The 22,824-nt window shown below is 41.9% G+C and overlaps 2 protein-coding genes across 4 annotated transcripts; one reads left to right on the forward strand and one right to left on the reverse strand.

The window, feature by feature from the left end:
• Positions 1-1,748: 1,748 nt before the first annotated feature.
• Positions 1,749-5,820, reverse strand: TSR3 (TSR3 ribosome maturation factor). Its single transcript, XM_064390857.1, has 6 exons — positions 5,652-5,820; positions 5,352-5,568; positions 4,338-4,531; positions 3,395-3,568; positions 1,989-2,052; positions 1,749-1,912 (listed from the first exon to the last, which is right to left on the reverse strand). Exons 1-6 carry the CDS (start codon positions 5,818-5,820, stop codon positions 1,780-1,782), a joined length of 951 nt encoding a protein of 316 aa, XP_064246927.1. The 3' UTR covers positions 1,749-1,779.
• GNPTG (N-acetylglucosamine-1-phosphate transferase subunit gamma) lies at positions 5,804-15,014 on the forward strand. Of its 3 annotated transcripts, none has more exons than XM_064390854.1 (11): positions 5,804-5,927; positions 6,009-6,063; positions 6,280-6,347; positions 8,468-8,522; positions 8,631-8,714; positions 9,637-9,730; positions 11,003-11,117; positions 11,668-11,750; positions 12,007-12,135; positions 13,566-13,647; positions 14,810-15,014. In XM_064390854.1, the coding sequence occupies exons 1-11, from the start codon at positions 5,819-5,821 to the stop codon at positions 14,932-14,934; spliced, it is 999 nt and encodes a 332-aa protein (XP_064246924.1). In that variant the 5' UTR covers positions 5,804-5,818; the 3' UTR covers positions 14,935-15,014. The 3 variants fall into 3 exon arrangements, with proteins under 3 accessions (XP_064246924.1, XP_064246925.1, XP_064246926.1); XM_064390855.1 differs by lacking the exon at positions 14,810-15,014 and adding an exon at positions 14,417-14,632 and having other exon boundaries at positions 5,826-5,927; XM_064390856.1 differs by lacking the exons at positions 5,804-5,927; positions 6,009-6,063 and adding an exon at positions 6,071-6,208.
• The last annotated feature ends 7,810 nt before the right edge of the window (positions 15,015-22,824 follow it).

Raw genomic sequence — 22,824 nt, forward strand, 5'->3', positions numbered from 1 at the left:
TGTGTGGTAACTGCAGCAATTCTCATCGGTTCCTCAAGCAGAGATCAATTGCTTACTCTGCATAATGGGATCAGCATGGTGGTGTGACCACATTAATACAAAAACGTGAGCTTTAGACTGATATGAACAATAATAGTTGTCCAAGGAACGCTGATGATTTTTACTGGCGCTTGTTTATCAGAAATAATTTTGTGCCTCTTTCCGTATATTAATGCATATAGTTTCTAGGGAAAGAATGTGTTCTATGCAATTAGTTTCCCTCTGTAAATGAAATCTGTTAAATTATGTAAGTTATTTTCATGTACATGAAGCTGATATGCTCTCTATAAACTTTCACTGCTTTTTTAATTATATTTTTAAGTCAAAATCATTCTGCAAAACAAAAGTGGAAAGCCTTGTTCCATCTGAGCTTACTTTCTTCAGTGGTTTTATTAAAAAGAGGCTGCAGCTCAGCACTTAGGTTAATCTAAGTTATACAGCTCTGTTCCCAGATCTGTTTTGCTTGTCTGCATTTGATTACTACAGCCTAATAATATAAAAGCATTCCCCCAAATTAGAACAGCTGACATGCTCAGAGGGTTCTCAGTCTTTTAAAAGTTTTGTTGGATCGCTTTCTTGTTACTGTCTAAGAAATCCTTGCTAAAGCAGCACATTTGGAACAGATTTCATATGGGTGGGAAAGTTATTGAAAAAACCAAATCAAAGGGAATGTCTCCTTGTAGAATTAATTTACTTGTGCTTCTTGTTTTTAAAAGGGAAATTGAGTACATGTACTACCCAAACTGCTGCTGTTACTCCCAGCTTTAGCTCTAGTAGCACTAGTATTTAATCCCTCTAGTAGTAGAGGGAGAAGAGGAGAAAGTCCTGTGATGTGAAGAACTTGGATTTGTGAAGGTGAGTCTACGAATTGTCCTTAGTATCTCCAATTCCACTGAAGGATCGCTAAAGTTTAGGTTTCAGTTGGGTGCTTGAATCTCCAAAGACTTTTCTATTTAACTATATAGAAAACAACTGCTAACAGCTCGTTTTCACTATACAAACTGGCAGACGTCAGGAAAAATGACCTAAGATACTAGTGCTGGTACGAATCTGTCACAAAGCTTTAAGGGCCAGACAATGTGTACTTCTGATTTTGTACACTGCCACTTTGAGTGATGAAAATACACAGAGATGGCACTGATGAACCTGTGATGTGAAATTTCACAGTAAAATTCTGAAGTGCCCAAAACACTGTGTTGTTGCTTAGGACTGTATCAGAGTAAATAAAATGAGCAATTAAAAGTTCCTGAAAAGACATACTGAAATGTTAAAGCAATTCCAAGAAGCATTTTTTTTCCTTTCAGGCTTAGCTCAGTTTATTCTAAATGGATGAAGCAGTTGAAATATGTATGGCAGGTTCAAGCCTGCAAAAAGTCTAGACTCCCTATGTGGTAGGTAGCCATGAACAGGCCAATAGCTTAGTCGAGTTCTACTGTTGAAATATAGACCAGAAGTTAAGAAAGTTTACCTAATATACTATTAGTTAAAAATAATCCCCTATAAACCACTTTCCAGACACACTGCTTAGAATACTGGGTTATTTTTTAACTTGTAACTAAGCTTCAAACTCCTCACAAAATAATTTAATGTTCCATACTTACCTAAAAATTAAATAACCTAGAGCTCTTGTGCATAAAAATACCTACAAACCTGCAGAGAGACCGAGGTTTGCTAAGCACCAAGTTACAGATGAAGAAGACACACTCAAGTATACACAAGAAAATTTCTTTATACGAGATGTTACAACTCTTTGGGATTGTTGGGGATTTTTATTTCTTCTGGATTGCTCTCATCAATGCTTTCACTACTTTCAGTGGCATCATCTGGATTGCTCATGCTGTCCTCCTCAGAGTCTTCCTTCCTTGGTGCTAGACTGGAAACATTTTTCAGGATTATAAACGCAAAATAACTTAGTAAGTAAAACTATTATTTAAATTAAATTTCATTACCCTGAGGAATTCACTGGCCTGTTGGGATTAAAAAATTCTTTTTCTAAGTCAACATCAAATGGATCTGGAAAAAGAAGATGAAAAAAGCGTTTTCTTAATGGTCTTCCTTCATTTTCACAGATTAGTGGCAGGGAGGGAAAGGCACAGAAAGACTAGTTCACATCTCTCATAAGTTTACCATAGTTGTTTGAGGAGAAACTTGGGGAGATGAGAAAATAACAGAAGTCCTGCCTGCACAGTCTAGGCTTTTCACTCGTTTCCCTCACCCCCTGCAAGGGATTCTGTTGCCCTTGAGGGGTGGTCAGATTGTATTAGTAGGTTTCTAAGGCTTTGGGTAAGAAAACACAGATTAAGTTCTAAAACGGCTGTCTAGTTAGCTGATATCCACTGAGACGTGAGTTACAGCTGCCCAGGTTTAGCTCTTGCTGAGTAAGGGTAAGGCTGAAGTAGCTGGGAAGAACTGTCAGAAAAGTCAAACGAGTCTTGGTTCTGCAGTTCAACCAGAAAATACATAGGATTGTAGGTGGAAGTGTGCTTTAAGTGGCACAGCCATGTTGCCTCTTAAGAGCTGTCTTCAGTTTAATCTAACTAGTTAGGCCTCCAACAAGAGGATGGTTTAATTCAGTATCATGGCAAAGAGATTAGAGCAAGTGAAGGCTACTGACCATCTTCTTGCAGTACGAGCCCCTGGCCTGTTTTAAGGGCTTAATCACCACAAAAGGAAAATGTTAATTTGGATAACTCCTTTTCATATGTTCTTGATTATTTGCCTTTCTTTGTGCTGTCTTGAATGAGACCAGGCATTCACTGGTGAATACAGCCTGAAATACTGGGATGGCAATAAATTACTGGAAGACTTTGGGAATAAACTACTCGTACTTATTGTAAATTATTTTCATTATCTTTATAGATAATTAAATAAAGATCTGATTTTAAACATCTTGATTAAGGACTATATAAATATGTCTATTAAAAGTCCTTCTTAGATTTATGTGTAACTAACTTGGTATCGACTGTATCCCTGTATTTGTCTTATAGTTCCTTCTCAATTACTAGTCTTTTTACTCATACTCTGCTTTTAACATCTGTATAGAAAACAAGGAAGCATTGTATTTTCTTTTTGCTCCTAAGTTTTCCAATTTGGTTAGCTGAATAAGGGTAACTGCTTTACAGTTCAGCTGTGAATACTCTATGCATTAAATTGCTTTAGTCATTTTCACCCTATTTGAGTTGAAAAAAATGGGCTAACAGGTACACTTAGCACAGTATAAAGACAGAACAACACATACCAGCAAAGCAAAGCACTTATCTTCTACCTGGCTAATATTTTTATGAGATTTAAGAAAAAGACTGTGAAGAAACTAGTTAGAAAAAGGGCATGTGTACTGTTTCTGTTTTTCTCTTACCTACTTCTTCATCTTTTTTTTCTTGGACACAGGCTAAGAAGTCCTTCTCAATGATTAGCATGTCGTCCTGGCAATGACAGGCTGCATATTTTTCCAAGAGATTTTTGTTCAGGTCAAGAAATGCCTTACCCCATTTAAATTTCCTTAGAAGAATGGTGGCTAGATCTGGGAATCCTAAAACAGAAAATAATTCATCAGTTTTCTTCTTTACTGTGAGATTTCACTTGGCTTCTAGTTCGGTATGTGCATTCATGTCAATACATGAAAGATGTTTGCCAGTGTTTCTTTCAGTGTTCGGGGATTAAAACTTTTGGAAAGACTACAAATATTTTCAAATTTCAGTTTAACTTGAAACATGGAACTGAACCCAAGAGGAGTTCATAGCCTTCTAGCAAGTGCTACATAAAAGTATTCTATACAGGTAATGAATGATTCTGGGTCCCACAGCCTTTCAGTACAAGGCAAATTGTACAGTATTTTCAGAAGGTAAGATTTGTCTGCAGTATGGTTAAATATAGAGCATTTCTTATCAAAGTTCTGTGATGAGTCTGCAAAACATCACAAGAGGGGGCAATTTCTTAGTTCTTATCCAGACCTCACCCTGTTAACAGCCAGCTGCTACCTCTCATTAAGACAGTCTTGCCTAACCATTTGTGTTCTCTTCTTTTTTTTAACAGTTTTTTAAGGTTATGCACCATCCAGACAAAATGAGGATTATCAGTTTGTGTCCTGTTTAGTAGCTGACATGAATACTCCACGGACACCTCAGTGCAACCGATGACACGCACTTGGAAGAAAACTAGACAATCTGATCCCAAAGTCAAGCAAGTGACAACCCATATGACAACATTACAGTTTATTTTGCTGCAGCCCATCTCTTCTGATTTATTAAAGATGTGGCAATTGCTAGCACCATACTTCACATCACACAAATGGAGCCTACCAACAATGCAAAACGCCGCAGCAAAAGCTTCCACACAGGACAGCTTGCATGGCCGACCGTAGTTTACAGGATTTGCAGCCACCAAGTAAGGCAGCAATCGCAGATGACTTCCCCTCATTCTCTGAAAGGGAGTTTCTTCTAGCTTGGCCCATGAGCAATCTATGACTGCAATTCCATTCTGAGCAATGACACATCTGAAAAAAAAAGAAACGTCACAGTAGTTGAAAAATTGTTACCATTATACTGATGAAGTGAGAATTCCAATTGATGCTTTATATTGGCAACAAACTTGCATACATCCCCTGATTTTGTTAATCAAAACCCACATGCTTTACAATAACCTGTAACAGAGATGCAGTGAGAAAGAACAGTAGCACTGTTTTCCTACACACATGCAAATGGCAAAAAAAAGTTTACCCATGTGGTTCAAAATCAAATGTGAATAATTCTATGTTTAAAAATGTGACAGAAGTGTGGTTAATAGTAATGTTCACACCTTCAACTACACTGAAGTTCCTAGTAGGTTCTCTGCTAGGTTCTCTCTGCTTCTAGAGACAAATCTTTTCTCTGAGTAAGTATATCTTTATAAAAATTCTGCAGGCACATTTGAAGAAAATTCTCCTTTTCTGCAAAAAGTTTTTGGGTTAACACATTGTGTTGTCTAACTAAAGAACTTACATATAGCATGATAAAAGACACAGCAGCTACAGGGCCATGCTCTGAAGAAATTAACCTACAGGACGTGCACTTTGATTTTTCATTGGGAGCTACAAATGCTTTTCTCATACTAGCTGTGTAAAAATGGTAAGCTGATTCGATAAAACGACTCTTTCTCATGTTCATGCATCAGTGCAACGTCATAAGAAGGTCAATTTTATTCCATATGACTTTCAGCCAGGTATCAGTGGTTCTTTAATATAGCATCAGGACGGTATTTGAACCAAGTGGTGACCCTCACAGTCTACACCTCCCCCACTTCCCTCGAGTTTTGCTAACAGGCACAGAGGCCTCTACCTGTCAGCCGGAGAGACGTACTCCGTGGCCAGCGGACTCAGGACGACGCCTGGGAATCTCTGGCGGAGGCGCAGGGTTCGCAGCAACCCCTTCCGAGCTAGTTTTCTCCCGGTGCATTTCTTGGGATCGCAGTGTCCGAGCTCCCACATGGCAAGGGGGCAGGGGAACTTGGCCTCCCGAGCGCCCCCATCCGCGGCCGTCTCGCCGTCCAGGCAAGCTGGAAACAGCAAGTGCAACAGCAACGGCACACCTCGGCAGGACCCGCCTGCCCTCGCGCGCGTCCCGCGGCGCCTCACGCACCTGCCAGCGCGGCCTCCGCTTCCGCCGCGAAAGCCTCGAGGCTGAGAGCTCCGCGCCGGTCCCCGCGCCGGTCCCCGCGCCGGTCCCCGCGCCGGTCCCCGCGCCGGTCCCCGCGCCGGTCCCCGCGCCGGTCCCCGCGCCGGTCCCCGCGCCGGTCCCCGCGCTCCATGGCCGCGCTCGGCGGAGACACCGCCCCGCGGCGTGGCGCACTTCCGCTTCCCGCGGAGCGGGCGATGGCGGCTCGGGTGCTGCTTGCGGCGCTGAGCGCGGCGCTGGGTGGGTGCCGGGGCCGCGGCGGGGGCGGGCGATGGCGGTCGCTTGGTCCATCCGCCGCGCCCAACTGCTCTCTCCTATCAGGTCTCTTCGCCTCGGCGGGGAAAATGAAGATCGTCGAGGAGCCGAATACGTTCGGGTACGTGGCCGCCTGCTCGCCGTGTCGTCCCGCGATCCACCTGCACTCGACGGGTTCGGGTCTATTTGCCGTCGTGCCCGCTCCAGCCCGTTTTTTCCAACGCAATTGGCCCGCGGGCAGCGGCCGTCGGTATTGAGACACACAGGTAGGGGAGGATGTGTGGACGCCCAGATGCATAACTCAGCCTTAAACGTTTAACTTTCCTTCTTTTGAAAGGTTGAATAATCCATTCTTGCCTCAAACAAATAGACTGCAGCCAAAGATGTCCCCGTCTGCAGTATCAGGTATATGCAACCGTTACTTTTTTCTTTCTTTTTTTTTTTTGGTACAGTTTTCATCATGTATCAACAATTGTTTGCAGTGCAAATAGTCTATTTCGACTTTATGCATACAAAACCGAATTTTGTGTGTTGTTTTATAAGCATCATGTAAAATAAGCACGGGCAAATATATTTTATTGTGCTCCTGAAGGATTAAAACCTATATTACCTTCACTGGTGGTTCCAGGTCCCGGTGCTATTAATACTGTTTTTGCAATGGGACTATGCATATGTTTTATTTTGTGTTTTTCTAGCCTGTAAAAGATCCTTTTGACCCACAGTAAACACTCTTTTCTCTTGACACAATCCTCAATGTCATTGAGATTATCATATAAAAGTCATCCCATCATCCGGTAGTACTTAGTACCCAAAAATATTTTTTAAAAGAACTCCTAAGAGTAGGTTTGGAACCAGTCAGAAGGGCTCGATTTCACACACACAGCCTCAGTGTTGCAACATAAATACATCCCTTAAGCAAAATTAACAGGAATGTACTAAGTTGTAGGCCATCTCTAGAGGAGAGCAAATAAACACCAAAGGCAAAGATTAAGCAAAAGGGAGTAACTCTTGTCTCTCTGCTAACCTTAGGCAGAAACTTAAACCTTGTTCAGATTCAGGAAAGGCATTTTGGTATGACGACATTGAATGTGATTATGCTTAATGATTTCTGTCACTTTTTATAAACTCAAGTGTATAATTCTGCATGTACTGCATGGGAAATGTGAAATAGTTAGAAATAGGATTAGTAATAGAATGCTGAATGAGAAGCTGCCAAAAGTAGTAGGAAAAAAAGGACAGCACACCAGAAATCCTTCTTTCTTTGTTGTGGGATCTTACATGTAGCCAAAAATTGGGAGTGTAGATGGAACAGGAACCTAAGGGCATGGAACCCTGCCTTGCAGAATTATCTCTTTAGCATGGAAACCGTACTTGTTCTTTTCTTCTACAAAACAGTTGGGGTAATAGTTCTGGTAGTTTCTCTTCTACAGCATTTGCCCTGGAAAGGGAGACGTGAGTTTAATGCATTACTTATGGACACATTCACATTTGCTGTTTTTCATTTGCGGGGAGAGCATCATAATCACTGAGGCACAGATTTCATGTAGTAGAGGAGCAAACCCTTTGGCCAAGCCCATCTGTAGAATGAAATGCAAGATCACGCAGTCAGAAGAACACCTGGGAAAGAGCACCTGCCTGTATCCCAGTATCCCTGCAGCCCGGTGGTCAAAGCATTCTGGAGGGCGTGATTCTGGTAGTCTGACCTTTGTTTGTAGGATTGCTTGTCTAGATACTTGGAAAAAGTACCTACACAATCCTGAGAGCGGGGAATTTGAATCCAGGATGGGGTTTTACTTTATTTGCTTTGTAATCTCTTTTCTTCTTTCCTCATAAATATTTAGTAATTCCAAGGTAAATTTCCTTATACGAGAGATACTGAAATACTCCTCTAGCATGTAGTTCAGAACTTTTTGCCCTCTTTTTAAGGACAAGTTACTTGTCTTGGATTTCTTCGGCGGCAAGCCTTGCAGTCAATACTAAAAGAATAGAATTGCAACTGCTGATCTGTCTGACAGCAAAAGTTTTATCTTGTTGAATACTACCTGGATCAGACCTGAATGGGAAAAAAGAATATCCAGTTTGAGAATCTCAAAATAAATATGCAGCACTGTTAACATTTTGAACAAATGAGCTTTACTAGTATAAACTTGCAGAGTTTGGATGAATTTGGAGCTGCCAAGCAAGAGTTTCAACTATTTCAATGTTAGATTTTGGCAGGATCTGCTCTGATGATTCCTCTTATGGACCTGGGCTCCAAATGTTTATTTCTATATGGGTTTCTCATTTTTGTTGTCAAATTAGGCTTATCTATTCCACTGGGTAGTGAGAATGATAAACGATTGTGATGCAATCCTGTATAGTGCTGGTAAGAACTTAAGGTAATTCACATGGAAGATAAACATTTCCTTATGTATAGCAGAGAATTAAATTTGTTACATACTCCTCGCACTTTTATCACCACAGCAGCTTGCTTAAATTTAACCAAAATATTCTTTTTCCTTTTTGTCATATTGTGATGTTTTTAGGCCCCGCACATCTCTTTAGGCTTGCTGGCAAGTGTTTCAGTTTTGTGGAATCCACGTGAGTAATGGATTTGGATATTTGCTTATATACTTACTAGGAATAAACTAGTTTTTTATTCCAATCTGAAACATTTCTTATTTTCCGTTTCTCTTCTCTCCTTTTAAGGTACAAGTATGAGTTTTGTCCATTCCATAATGTCACTCAGCATGAGCAGACTTTTCGATGGAATGCCTATAGTGGGATTTTAGGGTGAGGCATTTAGACCTTTTACGTTTTAGCTATGTTGTCAGCAGGCCGCTTCTTAGATTGTAAAAATGAGGCCGTTTTAAAACTGAGATTCTTCCATTGCTGAGCTTAGGTCATGATAGTTCCCAAGGCGTTATACATAAAAACATCCTGTCTTGAAAAATTCAGATTTTTTTTTTGTTGTTGATAAATACTAACCTCCTATTTTAGCTGGAGACTGATTAATAACCCCTGCCAACTGCAAGTGTGATATGTTAATGTGAGAAATTCAATAATGTCTAATTACAGCTTATATTAACGTAGATTTCATGGCCATTAACTATTTGCAGTTTGGGTTAAATACAAATATTACAAAATTAAAAGAGTGCTTTATGCCTAATGGTTGTTAAACAATATAAACCAGACCATTGCTTTTCTAGATATTTTGTATATAGATTTATCTTTTTTTCCTATGTGCAAAACAGTAAGTGGGTATGTGAGGAAACTGGTACATCGCCATGCTGAGAGTATCAGGCTTTAGGACTAACAGAAGTAGACTGGTTTTTGTAGGTGCTCTCACCAGCTAGTGCTGTCACCAGCACTAAAAATCCTGCAGTCAAACCGAGTTGCACGGTGTACTTGGCCTCATGGAATTGTTGTAGGGTTGATCTATAAACTTTATTTTACTAGACTTAAACACAGATTTCTAACTGCAAATGGTTTGCAAACTGCTCTCAAAAGTGCTGTTGATGTGTCCTATATAGCAACCTGGATAACTACACTGCTTCTAAGGTGTTGGCTGTAGGAAGTGGAAATCCTGTGACAACAGAAATGAAGTATATACATTTAAATTGAACATGGTACAAGGGTATTCGTGATTTTCTTCCTGAAGGTTCATCTTTTTTTGTCCAGTAACTGAAAACAAAATAGTGTCCTCTTTTTTCAGAATCTGGCACGAATGGGAAATTGACAACAACACATTTGTTGGAATGTGGATGAGGGAAGGAGACTCCTGTGAAACTAAGAGCAGACAGACAAAGGTATAATAACTTAGACTATGCTAATTCAGACAGCATGACTCTACAAACACTTGTGAGACTACAAACTGAAATATTCCTACCCTGAAGAAGTCATCATTTAAGCTGTGATAGGAAACATAAAGAGGAATTCCTGCAGAGATTATGTGAATGACTGGAGGAGGAAAGCTAGAATCAGGATAAAATTTTGAGGACATTGGTTACTTACAACTCTTTTTTTCTTTGATAGAGTGGTATAATTATTACTGTAGAAATACAGTACAGTGCTTTGTAATGTCTGTCGAGCAAAATAAAGAAAAAGAGCTCTTTGCAGAATTCAAGATGCCAGCCTATTAAAAACATTCAGGAGAAAGGAGGGAAAAGAATTCGGCAGTTAACAATAGCATGCTGAGAAGCTAAGCGTGGTGTTAGAACAAGCACTTGGGACATTTTAAGAAAGACTTTGAGGTGATGGAGCATGTCTGGAGAAGGGCACTGGAGCTGTGGAAGGGTCTAGAGCACAAATCTGATGAGTAGCACCTGTCAGCCAGCACCCCCAGGTCTTTTTCCACCAGGCAGCTTTCCAGCTATTCTTGCCCAAGCCTGGAGCAGCGCACGGGGTTGCTATGATCAAAGCGCATTACTCAGCACTTCTCCTTGTTGAATCTCTTGCAGTTAGCTGCCAACTTGGCTGCCATATCCTGGCCATGGTGAAAATTTTATACTCTAATGGAGGTGCCTGCTTAACATCTTTATTTCTCATGGAAGCTGCAGGAAGAATTCATATTGTATGACCTTTGATATTGCGATTGAATTTTTCACTGGCATTTCATTTTGAAGACAGAAAATGTTGGTGCTGCAGATCTAAAGATGAAAACAATTCTCTGCAGTCTGGATGTGTCTTGTATTCTTAAATTAGCACATTGGTCAGAAATAAAATTTAAGAAGATTGTGCTTATGTTAGATGACATTCTAAAGGCATCCTATTCACTGTCCTTTTTACTCTCATTCTTGCTGGAAATACGGTACTTAGTAGTTCAAGGAACAATGGTTGGTGGGGAGAATCATTTCCCATTAGAGAAAACAGTTTTCACATTTGATAAAATGAATGGATGATGTGCTTGCTGTGATGCTTTTTCTGTCTGAAAGAAGTAAAAAAAAGGCGCTGGAAGCTTTGACATGACAGTATGTGCAGAAATGCATTTACTGGCATTGGAACACAGCAGATAGATCATCAGTGATGGTATCGTTTCTTGTAGACATTTTTTGCTCATATTTGTTTTTACTGATGTTTAGGTTCATCTTGTTTGTGGGAAGAGCAATAAATTGGCTTATGTGTCTGAGCCAAGTACTTGTGTTTACTCTTTGACATTTGAGACTCCTCTCGTGTGCCATCCCCACTCACTTTTAGGTAAGATGTAAAAAATACTTTGTGGAACAGCTAGCCTATACACTATCCTCAGAGTGTCCATTTTTAGGTTGAGTTAGTACCTTAATATGAGTTAGTAATAAGTGTTAACATATTATATGAAGTCATTATAACACAGGTATTTCTCAAATATTTTTTTTAATTTGAGATTATAAATTTGTAATTTATTTTTTTGTCGTTGCTAGTGTAGACCCAGTGAATGATTTTTTTCTTTTCTTGGTCTGTAGGAATAAGCCCTGTACTATCTGCCCATTTACTTACATTACAAAAAAATCTCCATTAGAATTGAGCAAAGGAATATGAGGCCTTTTTCCTATTTCCTGGAAATAGGAAAATTTTCTGGTCATTCTGCAGAAACTTCAAATGTGCAAAGTGCAATTTAAGCATAAGCCTCTTGAAAGCAGTGGAGGCTGTGTACTGTAAAGAAACATTGAGTTCTTAAAACAAATACTCCTGCATGATACTAGAGGATACATTAACTAATGCAGGACAGCACTCCTGGTTTTTACATGGTTTGACTTCCATTTTTCAGTTTATCCAACTCTGACTGAAGCACTGCAGAGGAAGTGGGATGAAGCAGAGCAGCTTCTGTACGACGAACTAATAACCGACCAGGTTTATTAATTCTTTCAACTCTATTTGGTAAAAAAAAAAAAAGTTACTGTCAAATAGCCAAACCCGGCTTCTGTAGTTTCTCCTTTCGGAGTAGATGCATTTATTCTGCAATTGGCAAATAGTAATTTTTGTGTTCTGTAACTGCTATATGAACTGGTAATGAAGCTTGAGGACTTGGAATGGCCAGTGCAAATTACAAGCAGAGATGAGAGTTTAATAGATTGATCTATCACCTTTTGGAAACTTTCTTTTCTAGGGTTACAAAAAAATTCTGAAAGAGATTTTTGAGGAAGCAGGACTTCTAAAAGCAACAGAAGAAAATGAAGGTGAAAAACAGAGTAAGAAAATAACTCTGGAATTTGAATCAGTGGAAAAGTGCAGTAAGGTATAGAGCATAATATTTACAATGTGGAATTGCCACCTTTTCACTATATGACAGTATAAATGAGAGAGCATTATGTAAATTCCCTTGGTGTTCAGCTGAATCTCTTCATGGGGTTATCCTTCCTGGTTTCAATATGTGACGGCCTGCATGTAGTGTGATTCGGTATCTTTATTATAGCCCCTAAGTCAAAAGCAAACCAGCAAAAATGAATGCCCAGTAAGAAGATGGGGGGTTGCAAAGGAATTGGTGTTTGCGCCTGGGTTATGAACCCCTTGTAGGTACTCTTTCTGGGGAATATCAGTCTGGAGACTGGAAGAAATTACTAGCAAAGATAAATGTGTAACCAACCTCGAGAATGTTGACACTTTAAATAATCTCTGTGGATAATTATCTCTGTGAATAATTATCCAAGCTTGTGTAAGAATGCATTAGCTGTTGCACAAGCAAAAGGCAGAATGGCTGTATTTATTTCTGAGTGACTCTTGTGTATGTGAACAGTTCTCCTGCAACAGAGTTGGAATGGGGAAAATAGAGGCAGAAGGTGTGCTCTGCCTAAAAGAGCACAACCTGACCATCAGAAAAAGATCACGGATGGGAATTCATTCATTACAATGCAGAGAAGCAGTTGGTGTTGTCTTTTTATTTGAAAAATGTAGCAAAGACAAAACACCATGTAGTAATTCATTAATATTGCTAAATAAAACTACGGTTAAGCTGAATAGACATTAATATAAAGACCACCATTTTGATCTGGTAGGAGCTGGAACAGTCACGTGATTATTTTTTTCACTCATTAATAATACAGTATTTTATAATTTCTATTTCTTTTTCTGGCTTCATCATAGCTTAATTGACATAAATTGGCTGGTTTGGTAAACACAGAATCTTAAATACTTATTCTTTTGCTGTATCTTTATTCATGTAACCACCAAAACACAGCAAAAAATAGGGGCTGCTCTGAGATTTCAGGTATGTGCTTTGAGTCTCAAAAGAACTAAGCAATCCCCATCAGTAAGGTCAGGAACAGAAAATGCTGAGAGCAAGAACATGAAGTTACTAGGCCAAGAGTAGAGGAGTTGACAAATTTCCAGACCGCAGAATTACGATAATTATAAAATAACGGTGGCCCCGAAGCAAACTTAAGATTTGTTCTATGATAAAATTCTAATTACAGGACAGATAGGAAATAATTACGGAAAGCATTTCTAATTTTTACTCTTGGGCTTCAAAAAAGCTGGCTTCTCTTTTGGCAACACAGACATGTATCTTTTTCTAAAATTTGCTCTATGTTCTTGGAACAAGCACTTTAAGTTCTTCAAAGCCAAGAAGTGTAACAGCTGTGCACAGACACATTTTTTTCTTAAAAGCTCCCAATCTAGGTATGTATTTGAAAAGCGGGTGGGCAATTTTTAATATATTTTCTTTCTTAGGAATACAAGCAACTTTCTGAAGAAATAAAAAAACTTAGAGTTTTATTAGGTCAACATGGTATTGCATACAAAGGAAATTCTGGTGAGTTTTTTTGGTATCATTCTTTTCCATTGTTGTCTGCTCAGAATGTGAATACCCCAATGCTGTTTTCAGTTACAGTAACAGTTAAAAAATCTGGCATATATGGTGGTAACATTCAGTAGACAAAGTTTTTAATAAGCACTTAGGTTTTGATTCCTGTGCACAAGGACTTACTTTGTCCTCAAAAAATCTGTTGATGACTTGAAATTCTAGCTTTAGAGAAAAATTTTGACCGCTGTTATAACTGAAGTTTGTCTCCAGTCCTTAAGGTGCCAATTTAAAAGGAAACTGATATTACATCATTAATAGAACAAACGTGTCTGTTAAGTAACTCCACTTTTGTATTTGAACCACAAGGCCTGATTCCTTTCATAACACTTGAAGTTTTCTCTGTATCTTTTTGGATTGTTTTTTTCCCTTTTGGAAGTTGCCTGTTTCTTTCTTCCCTCTCTTTGATTTCTGTTCTGTTTGATTTCTGTTCTTCCCTCTCTTTGATTTCTAAAAACTACCACATGCAGTTTTAGGAAAGACTAGTGCTGGCTGTGAAGGGGCACGGCTAATCTGGATTAATTCCAGACAAGTTGGGTTTTTTTTGGTTTTTTTTTCCTTTGGAGAGATTTGTAATTTGGTTTTCTGTTTGTTTGTTTGTTTTCCCTCATTCCTGCCAGATCATCATGCCCTTTATTACATGAACTATTTGTCAAAGGAGAATTTAATGTCCAGGAATACATATATATACATAAATACGTGTATATTTTTTCTTTTACAGATTGTATGTTCAGAATTGGCACTTCAACAAAACAAAGAACCTTTGAGCTAATTAAAGTAGCTTAAAATTAGTGACACACTTGGTTTTTTTTTTCTTTTTGCTTTGAGAAACTTTTCTAGGGAAAAACTCATATAAAATTTTGTAGAACGTGGTATCTGCATATTTAAACTACTAACAATGTAATTTGCACAGTATTTCTGCCTGTTTGGTAGCTCTTTCATTATTGCAGTAGTTCTTTTAATTATTGCAGACTAGCACTCTATAATCAAAAGTAGAATTCAGTTTACTGTAGGTGACTTACTTCAAAATTATTTAGTGAATTCTGTGACAAAAATGTTGTGGTGTTTAAAAGGCAAAATAACTGATGTTGTATTAAAAAACTAAATTTTACAGCTGGAAATACCAGTGTTGAGCATGTAAGTCACCAACTGGCAACTGCAGTGGCATCAGTTCTTAATGGGTCAAAGAATGATGAGCACCTGCATGGCGAAACGGGAATTTGGAATTACACTCTATGAAGAAACTTGGGTGATACAGAATGTAAATTAAACTGAACATGTATTATGCCATTAAAAGATTATTTACCGTCTTGTGATTATTCTTGACTTTGTTTCAATTTGTGCCCTAAAGCAAACAGTGTAGTAGAGTGAGGGCACACCATTATGAGAACAGGTAGCTACTTTCTGACAACATTTGTAACGCTTCTTTGGCAAGACCAGTGTTTGGCACGAACTTAGAGATTCTGTGCGCCTAGTCCCAGCTTTTGCTGTGGGAGAAGTTGGAGCGAATGCAAACCAGCTCAAGACCAGTGCTGCAAGATGTTTTAAGAAAGGTACTAAATGAAATAAATGGGCAGGAGATCTTTCTCCTTTTAAATGCCTTTATTAAAAGGAATCAGCTCAGGTGGGGAGAAATCGATGGGCCAGGAGTGGCACGGAGGAGGAGGGTGATGCAGCTTTGTCCGCTGGTCTGCAGGCAGAGGTGGGGACTCCGTCCTCACGGGAGATTAGCAGATTCCGCCTTTTTGGTCCAACACCTCGGGTCGTCTCTTTAATCAACATCTTTAGGTTAGGGTGAGAAGCAAAAAGGATCCAAGCAGGTACTGGACTACGCTCCCATCCTTAGACGTCGCTTAGGTCACTCAGTTCTATGTTGGCTCGTAATTCCTAGGGGTTTTCCTGGAAAACTGCAAAATTCGGGGCGCAATGCATCTCTCATCTGCATATTAGCTCTGATGCCACTCCCATTCTCCTGGTACCTGCAGGGTCCCGGTGTCCCTCCCTGGCAAGCATCAGGGTGACAATGGTTATTCACCAGCCATTAACAGGTAATTGAAGAAGAACTCTTAACAATGAAACTAACTTAACAGTGACTGGTCTGACTTGTTTTTAGCTCTGCAACCAAAAAAAAAATAGATAACTTTTTATTCATAACACTAAATACAATATTAGCAACATGTTATTTCATCTATATGCTAAAAAGTTTTCTGGGCACACTTTAGCAGAAAAAAAAAAGTTTTCTGCCACAGCAGTGCAGACCACACCGCTCCATGGACTCGTGTTCAAAGGTCGATGTCGTCTTTGGCTGTCAGGTTAAATGGAAGTTGGTCAGAATCTGACGGAAAGGTGCAATGAAATCACTGAATCGTTACAAAAGCATAGTTGAGGAAATACCCATTCCTCCTAGCTGGAGATCAGGAGCAGCGGTGAGGGAGGCCGGGAACAGACAACAGAGCACTCTTTTGTGCGCCCATGTCCAGCGGTAACGCTCTTTGGCCACCCCAAACCCGCGCCTTGCCGACCGGCGGGCGCACGCTGCTGCCTCTCCGGAGAGCGAAGCCGCCGCGCCTCGCAGCCGCCCGAGGCCGCCAGGACACGAGCGCGGCCCGGCCGCGAGGGCGGGGCGGGCAGCGAGCCCCGCCCCCCCGCAACGTGCGCTGCGGTACTTCCGTCCGAGCCGTGTCCGCTTCCGCCCCGCGCTGCCGCTCTTCTGCCAGCTGACGACAACACGCTTGGGCCCCGACCAAGTAAGCGCATCCCCGCGGGTGGCCGCGGGCCTCGGGGCGTTTCCTGCCCGCCGTGCCCTCGTTCCCCCCGGGGCAGAGGAGTGGGCGAGGACGGGCCTGCCACCGCGCCGGGCGGGGGCCGCTCGGCTCCCGCCCGCCGCGGCTCTGCCCCGGCCGCTCGCCCGCCTCGTGGCCGTGCCTGCACTCGCGGGGGAGCCGTGGGGCTGGAGCAGGCGGGCGGGGCGCCTGCCCCGGGCGGCCGCGGGCGCGTGGTCCGGCCGGCGCTGCCGGGTCTGCTCGCGCGCTGCCACCGCGGCGGCTCCTCCCGAGCGAGGGGCAGGCCCCGGCCGCGGGTGACGCGTGCAGTGCCGTGGGCTGTTGTATTCTGAACGGTGTCCGGGCGGGGAGTCTGAGCTCTATGCTGCCATGAGGTGTTTTCTGCCAAATACCAAACCCGTCAAGTTTTTTTATGTATATTGACAATCTAAATGTATTTATAAATTCATTTTGAAATAAACCCTTAAATTCTACCAGCCAGCTAGTAGAACCAAGCTTCCATCTCTCGCATTAGAGAGCTTCGTGACCTTGGTAAAGAGTACAAATAGATTATATAAACTGCTCTAAATTTAAATAGAAAAAAAGTCTCTGCTTAGCATCGCTTGCATCGTTTTGGAATGGGTTTAATACTCCGCACTGAAAGAAATAAAGCAGCTGTAAGTGTAAAAAAAAAATCTGTCCAAGAAAGTTCACTGTAGATATGGATCGCTGGCTAGCATAATGATAGACCAGGAGATAGAAAAGTGGGAGATTTAGTAAGTGAAGTAATTCAAGCCTTCAGGAGTAAGGAGGGAATTAAACAAAGGCTGCTTATATTTTGCCACCCACAGCACTCAGGAGAAATGAAAAAAGAACGAAGCAGACTAGTAAAATTAAGTTGAAGAAAATGATAGCAAAATACCCTGAGTAACGGTCTGAAAAATAACCACTGATGTTAGCAGCTTTATGAATAGTGATATGTTGTAGCAATAACTGCAACCTCCTTTGGCATTTAAAAGTAATATGAATAGTAGCAATAACTCATGCACTAGTTTACATCTGTGGCATGTTTTGTTTGGACTGCCCATGCCTCACATGGGCATGACACCCTAAGCATCCTGAAGGTGATCAGTGGCAATGGGAAGGACATTATAAGATAAGAAAAATGAAGTTTGGCCTCCAGTGGAAGGAGCTGTAAAAGAAGCAAGAAACAAAGATGGGGTAAATGAGACTAAACGTATATGTGCTGGTACTGAGGCCACGTGACGGGTTTGAAGCCAGGGAAAAAGAAGCATGCCTTAGAGCACATCCTAGAAATGGAAGGTATGAGTCCAATATCATGTGAGTGGGATGAGGGCAGTGGAGCATTTGAATGACAGCTCCACATTTTTCAGTTTTTCACCTCCAGGGGTGAAAACTTGTGCACTTAGTTGTGAATGTCCTTCTCTCCAGGCTGAGAAGGACAATCCCTGCACCATCAGTTTGAGAAGTTGGATATTTAGGCTGACTTTCCGTCCAGCTCACAGCAAGCCCCCCAAAAATTCCCTCTCTGAAAATCGAAGGAGGGAGCTGTAGTTTGACCTGGTCACTTGCTTTGGCCCTGACACCAGGTGTTAGAGCAGAGCTGTGCATTGCTGGATTTTTTTTCACTTATAGTCTCTGCCACATATTAATGTTTTTAGCAGCTGTGGCAGATTACTGTATAATTGTTCTGTTGTAAAATTATAGACCTCTAGTAGTAACAGTACCAGCTGAATTAATTATTAGCATAGCTAGAAGGACTGTGCCTTTGAATGAACAGTGATTGTTACGTGCCTTCCTCTGATTCAAGTCCTGAGCCGGCAAAAGTGCATTTGCAGTGTGTAAGTAAGTGCTGGAAGGCTGAATGTGGTTCAGTAGGAGACCGTGGTTACTGCCTTGGTCCTTGCACTCCAGCATCTGCCTCTGGAGGATGAGTGGTCACGATCGACGCAACGGCACAGTCGCTTGATCTCATCCAGACTCTGAGGAAGGGGTTAAGGAAAGAGGACTGGGGGAAGAGTTTCAGAACACCATCCTTTTTAATCTTTCATCTGCATGTGTATGAGTGAGGTGCATTATACAGGTAATCCTTCACACATGGCTCATTCATTCATACCTCTTAAGTTGCAGTAACTTAAGTTGGGAGGTAATACCAGAAAGTCAGCTGATACAGCACATGGTGTAAGTGGCATTCCAAAAGCTTCCAGCTTTTCGAACGGAATGAAAAGCATGGGAAACCTGTAACACAGGGCTTCTAATTTCATGTTGGCTTTATACAGATACCAGGCTTAGGTTTACAATTTTGTGACTGTTTAATCTGTGGCATTTGTTATTAGCCTCTCCGGAATATGACTGATGACGGAACTACACGCGTTTGGAAACGTACCTTTCAAAAGCCGTAAGACGGGTCTTGTTAATTTAATTTTGATTCTCTTGGTTTTTTTGCTTCCTCATGCAGCATCTGTCAGCTGCCAAGTAAAGAAGGTAAAGAAGTCTGTCCACACAAAAGGCTTATTAGCCAGTAAAGGTAAGAATACATTAGATGCCAGGTACATCATGTGTATTTGTTTGAAGATTTTGAAGTTTTAAATGCAAATCTCTACTTCTGCATTCCAAGTCTGGTACTTCCTACTTACCTAATTTCTTTGTGCACTATAGAAGACCCTGTGCAGCTGCAGGTCTGTATAATCCCTTATTAGCAAGAATACTATACTTCAGTTTACAACTGGAAGATGTCTCTTTAATATCAAATTTCAGATTTATGTCCTACATTGTCATCTGGCTTTGGCATTACTTCTTACTATGAATGTTAGCACTATAACCGGGCAGCTGTATTGGACCTTTCTTGAATACACATGTCATTATTGCAACATGCCTCTGTGAATGTCAAATATGCAAAATTCTGCAATATGTGCACTTAAATGGGCAGTAAGTCTAGAACCCGTGGATGACTGAATTCCAAATTACTTGTAACCTCACATTTGTCTTCAGTGTATGCTTTTCTTTCATTGTAGGGATGCTGCCTGGAGCAGAGATGAGGCCAGGAAAGCCAAGACAAAGTATGTTGAACAGAAAAGGAAAGAAAATGCAAGCATCACACTCCTCATGCTGTCCTGATAAGGAAGGCAGGAAAACTAGAGGCAACTGTCATGGAGAAGGCTGAGATACTCAGCAGTTTTTTCTGAGTTTTTCTCAGTTTTCCATTGTAATCTCTCTTGCTACTTCTCTGAAGCCCCTGCCCCTCAAAACAGAGACTGGGGGCATACATAATAGCCATTGAAAATAACGATCAGGTATGGGACCACGTAAGGAACCTGAACATACAGCGTCCCGGGAGGCAGCAGCAGCGTCCTAGGGAAGGGACGAGCCAAATACTACCGCCGGCAACGGAGCAGAGCGCGAGCAGGAGCTGCGGCAGCGTCCCAGGCCACGCCGTCCCCGTGCTGTGGGGTGGCCAGCGGTACATGACAACAGAGCTAGGGAGGAACTTCAGGCCTTCTGGGGGCTACCGCCCTTTCTTATTGCAGCAGAGCCCCTTTTTGAGGACGCATGTACATGGAAATGGCTTTAATAAAGCAATGCGCTGCTGTCCAGGGGCTCATTTTGTGCCTTCTTTGTGGGTGAAGAAAAAAGGCTGGGGCATGGGGTGGAGGCTCAGGGGCTCAGATCTCATTTGGGGCACCCCAACATCCCTGGGAGAGCCACGATGCAGTGGAGGAGCAGGTGAGTGGGGAACGGGATGGGGGGGGGGGGGGGGGGGGGTGTCGCACTGGGTGCCCTCCCCCAGAAGGACCCAAAGCTGCCAGAAGATTCACAGGGAGGAGTGAGTGTAGAATACCAAAACCTGTCAATTTCAGGGATATATAGATACAGTTTATAAATGCACCCCTCCCCTGCAACTCAGTCCTTCACTGCACATCCCAGGAGTGGATTTATTCCATCCTTTGTTCCCAACAGTACCTCTCCAGCACAAATCGCACTTCTAACAGACACAAACAAGAAACCTAGTACAGCTGCTGGCTCTGAAAGTGATATTACATCTGGCTACATGACAGTGAGAGATTCTCACAGGATCGGGGGGAGCACCTGGATGTGAACTTGGATGTGTGGAGCATTAGTTAAAGGAGGTGCTAAGGGACAAACCTTCTTGCCAGGCAGCAGCAGCTTAGCAGATGCGCCAGCGCATGGAGTTGCAGGGGGGAATCTTTCTCCTTTTCACTTTTGATTTCCTCTTGCCAGTCTCTCCAAAGTGCCCCTAGAAAAAAATGGGAATTATAAGACAAAAGGAGTTTAAGCAGAGGGAAGCAACTCCTCCTTCATTACTGTGTTTGAAATTGGGGGAATGAAGCAAGTAAGACCCTGCATGCCCTTAAAGCCCTACATGCCACCTCGGAGCTGATACTCAGACCCTGGGAAAATGACTTCTTTTTCCCATGGAAAAGAGCCTCTGTTTGCGGCCACTCACACTGGTCGACAGGGTTAGGGTTTAGGGTTGAGGTTTTTAAGGGCTTGAATGGAAGGGAAAACTTCCCCTTTTTCCATTATATGAGAAATTTAAAGTGAGGAAAACCCCTCTTCTCCCAATACTTTGAGGGACTAAATTAAAGGGCAGAAGCCATTTAATTACCATTGTATCAGTTTAAATGGAGGTTACTGCCCCATTTCCTCATTTCACTTGAAGGAAGCTCTCCCTTTTCCAGCATTTTAAAGGTTAAAATATGCATTTCAGAGTGCTTCTACCCATGCCCCAGTACCAAATACCTTGTATAGGAGCATGTTCAGCACATACATAATACCAACACTATCCAAGAGTCTATTATTTTTCTTATTTTTATTTATAATGTAGATAGCCCTAATTAGAGGCCCCAAGCAGACTGAGATCATTCATATAATTACTATTCTTCTTCACCCTACTTAATCACATGTGCAGTACTACCTATTAGTCCCTAAGGAATAACTAAATAAGTCAACAAAAAATTACCCAACTTACCTAGCTGTGCTACCTAAACGCAAAGTTTTCTTTCTTGCCAATTTTCTACCCTTTTGCTCCAAGTAGTTGTAGCAAAAAAAAAAGTGCTGTCACTTACCTGTAGAGTTTTCTCCTATATCAAGACCTTTACCCCCCTCAAAATCAAATCAGAGGAGCCAAACAGCTGCAGCCTCTCTGAGAGCTTTTATACCTGGTGGGATGTGCCCCCTCCCTTTTCCTGGGTGCCATGGGAATGAGAGGCGGGCACCATCAGGGGTATATTAACCCCAGCCTTTGCTAAGGGGCTTCATTCCCTCCCTGGGATTTGCTAGGTTAAGAGCTTTCTTCTCATTTCAGTGAAGAGGCTCTTTCAAGGTATCTCAGCTTGTTTTCAGCAGGGGTTTTTGGGCATCTAATTCAACAGAGGCTTTGAAGATAGAGTGAAGAAAACAGCATTGAACACAGGGAGTATTTAAGTTCCTGACTTCAGGTTGTATGTTCAGGGGTGGTAAGGTGCTTTTGTAACTTCTGGTTTTATTGGGGGTTTTTTTGGGGTTGGTTTTTTTTTTTTGGTTGGTTGGTTGGTTTTTTGGGTTTTTTTAGGAGGAGTGCAACTTCTAGAAACTCCAGGTTGTGTCAAGTGCAACCCTTTTTTCAGCGAATTCATCATGTCACAAAAGGGAACTGCCCTGTGTCAAAGATGATGTTTGAGACTGAGGCTTTAGATGAGTTGAGGATTGTGACTAGGAGAGGGAGGGTGAGCAGGTACCTGGTTAGGAGTTATTGTGAGGGGCCTGAAGGCAGCAGGGTGAGAAACGGTGTCTATTTGGGGGCCCCCGAAGGCTTTTCACAAGCGTAGTAGGGGCATTCACATGTCTTACAGCACACAAGCTCATCCACTGCACTCACAGAAATGCTATGTAACTGGCTCTCTTTAACCCAGGTGCCACTCATAATAACAGCCACATCCTTGGATGCAGGATGAAGCTGGGGACACGCGGACCCAGGCACCCTCAGGCAAGGGCAAGTAGCTGACTTGCTGGGATTTGGCCCATATAACACTAAACTCATACACTGTTTTTGTTTTTCTTTATTGTAGCTGACTGAGAGGCTAACGGGCAGTCACGGGGCCCTCTGAGACAGGCTCATTTCAGGTCCAACGTGGATTTGCATCACCGGTCATCAAAAAGATACGTTTGGGGTCACTGCCTGGAGATGGGATGGTAGGAGAATAGTGGGTTGGAAGTTCCTGGGACAGATCTAAAAATTAGCAGAGGGTAAAGGGACGTTCCCTAAGGGGCCTCTTAGGACAGCTAAAGGGAGAGGCTCTGCTTTTGATTGCAGCTGTAGGGTGTGCAGTGCAGAACAGTTCTGATC

The sequence above is a fragment of the Passer domesticus genome, chromosome 15 (genome assembly GCF_036417665.1).
Source record: "Passer domesticus isolate bPasDom1 chromosome 15, bPasDom1.hap1, whole genome shotgun sequence".
Taxonomy (NCBI): Eukaryota; Metazoa; Chordata; class Aves; order Passeriformes; family Passeridae; genus Passer; species Passer domesticus.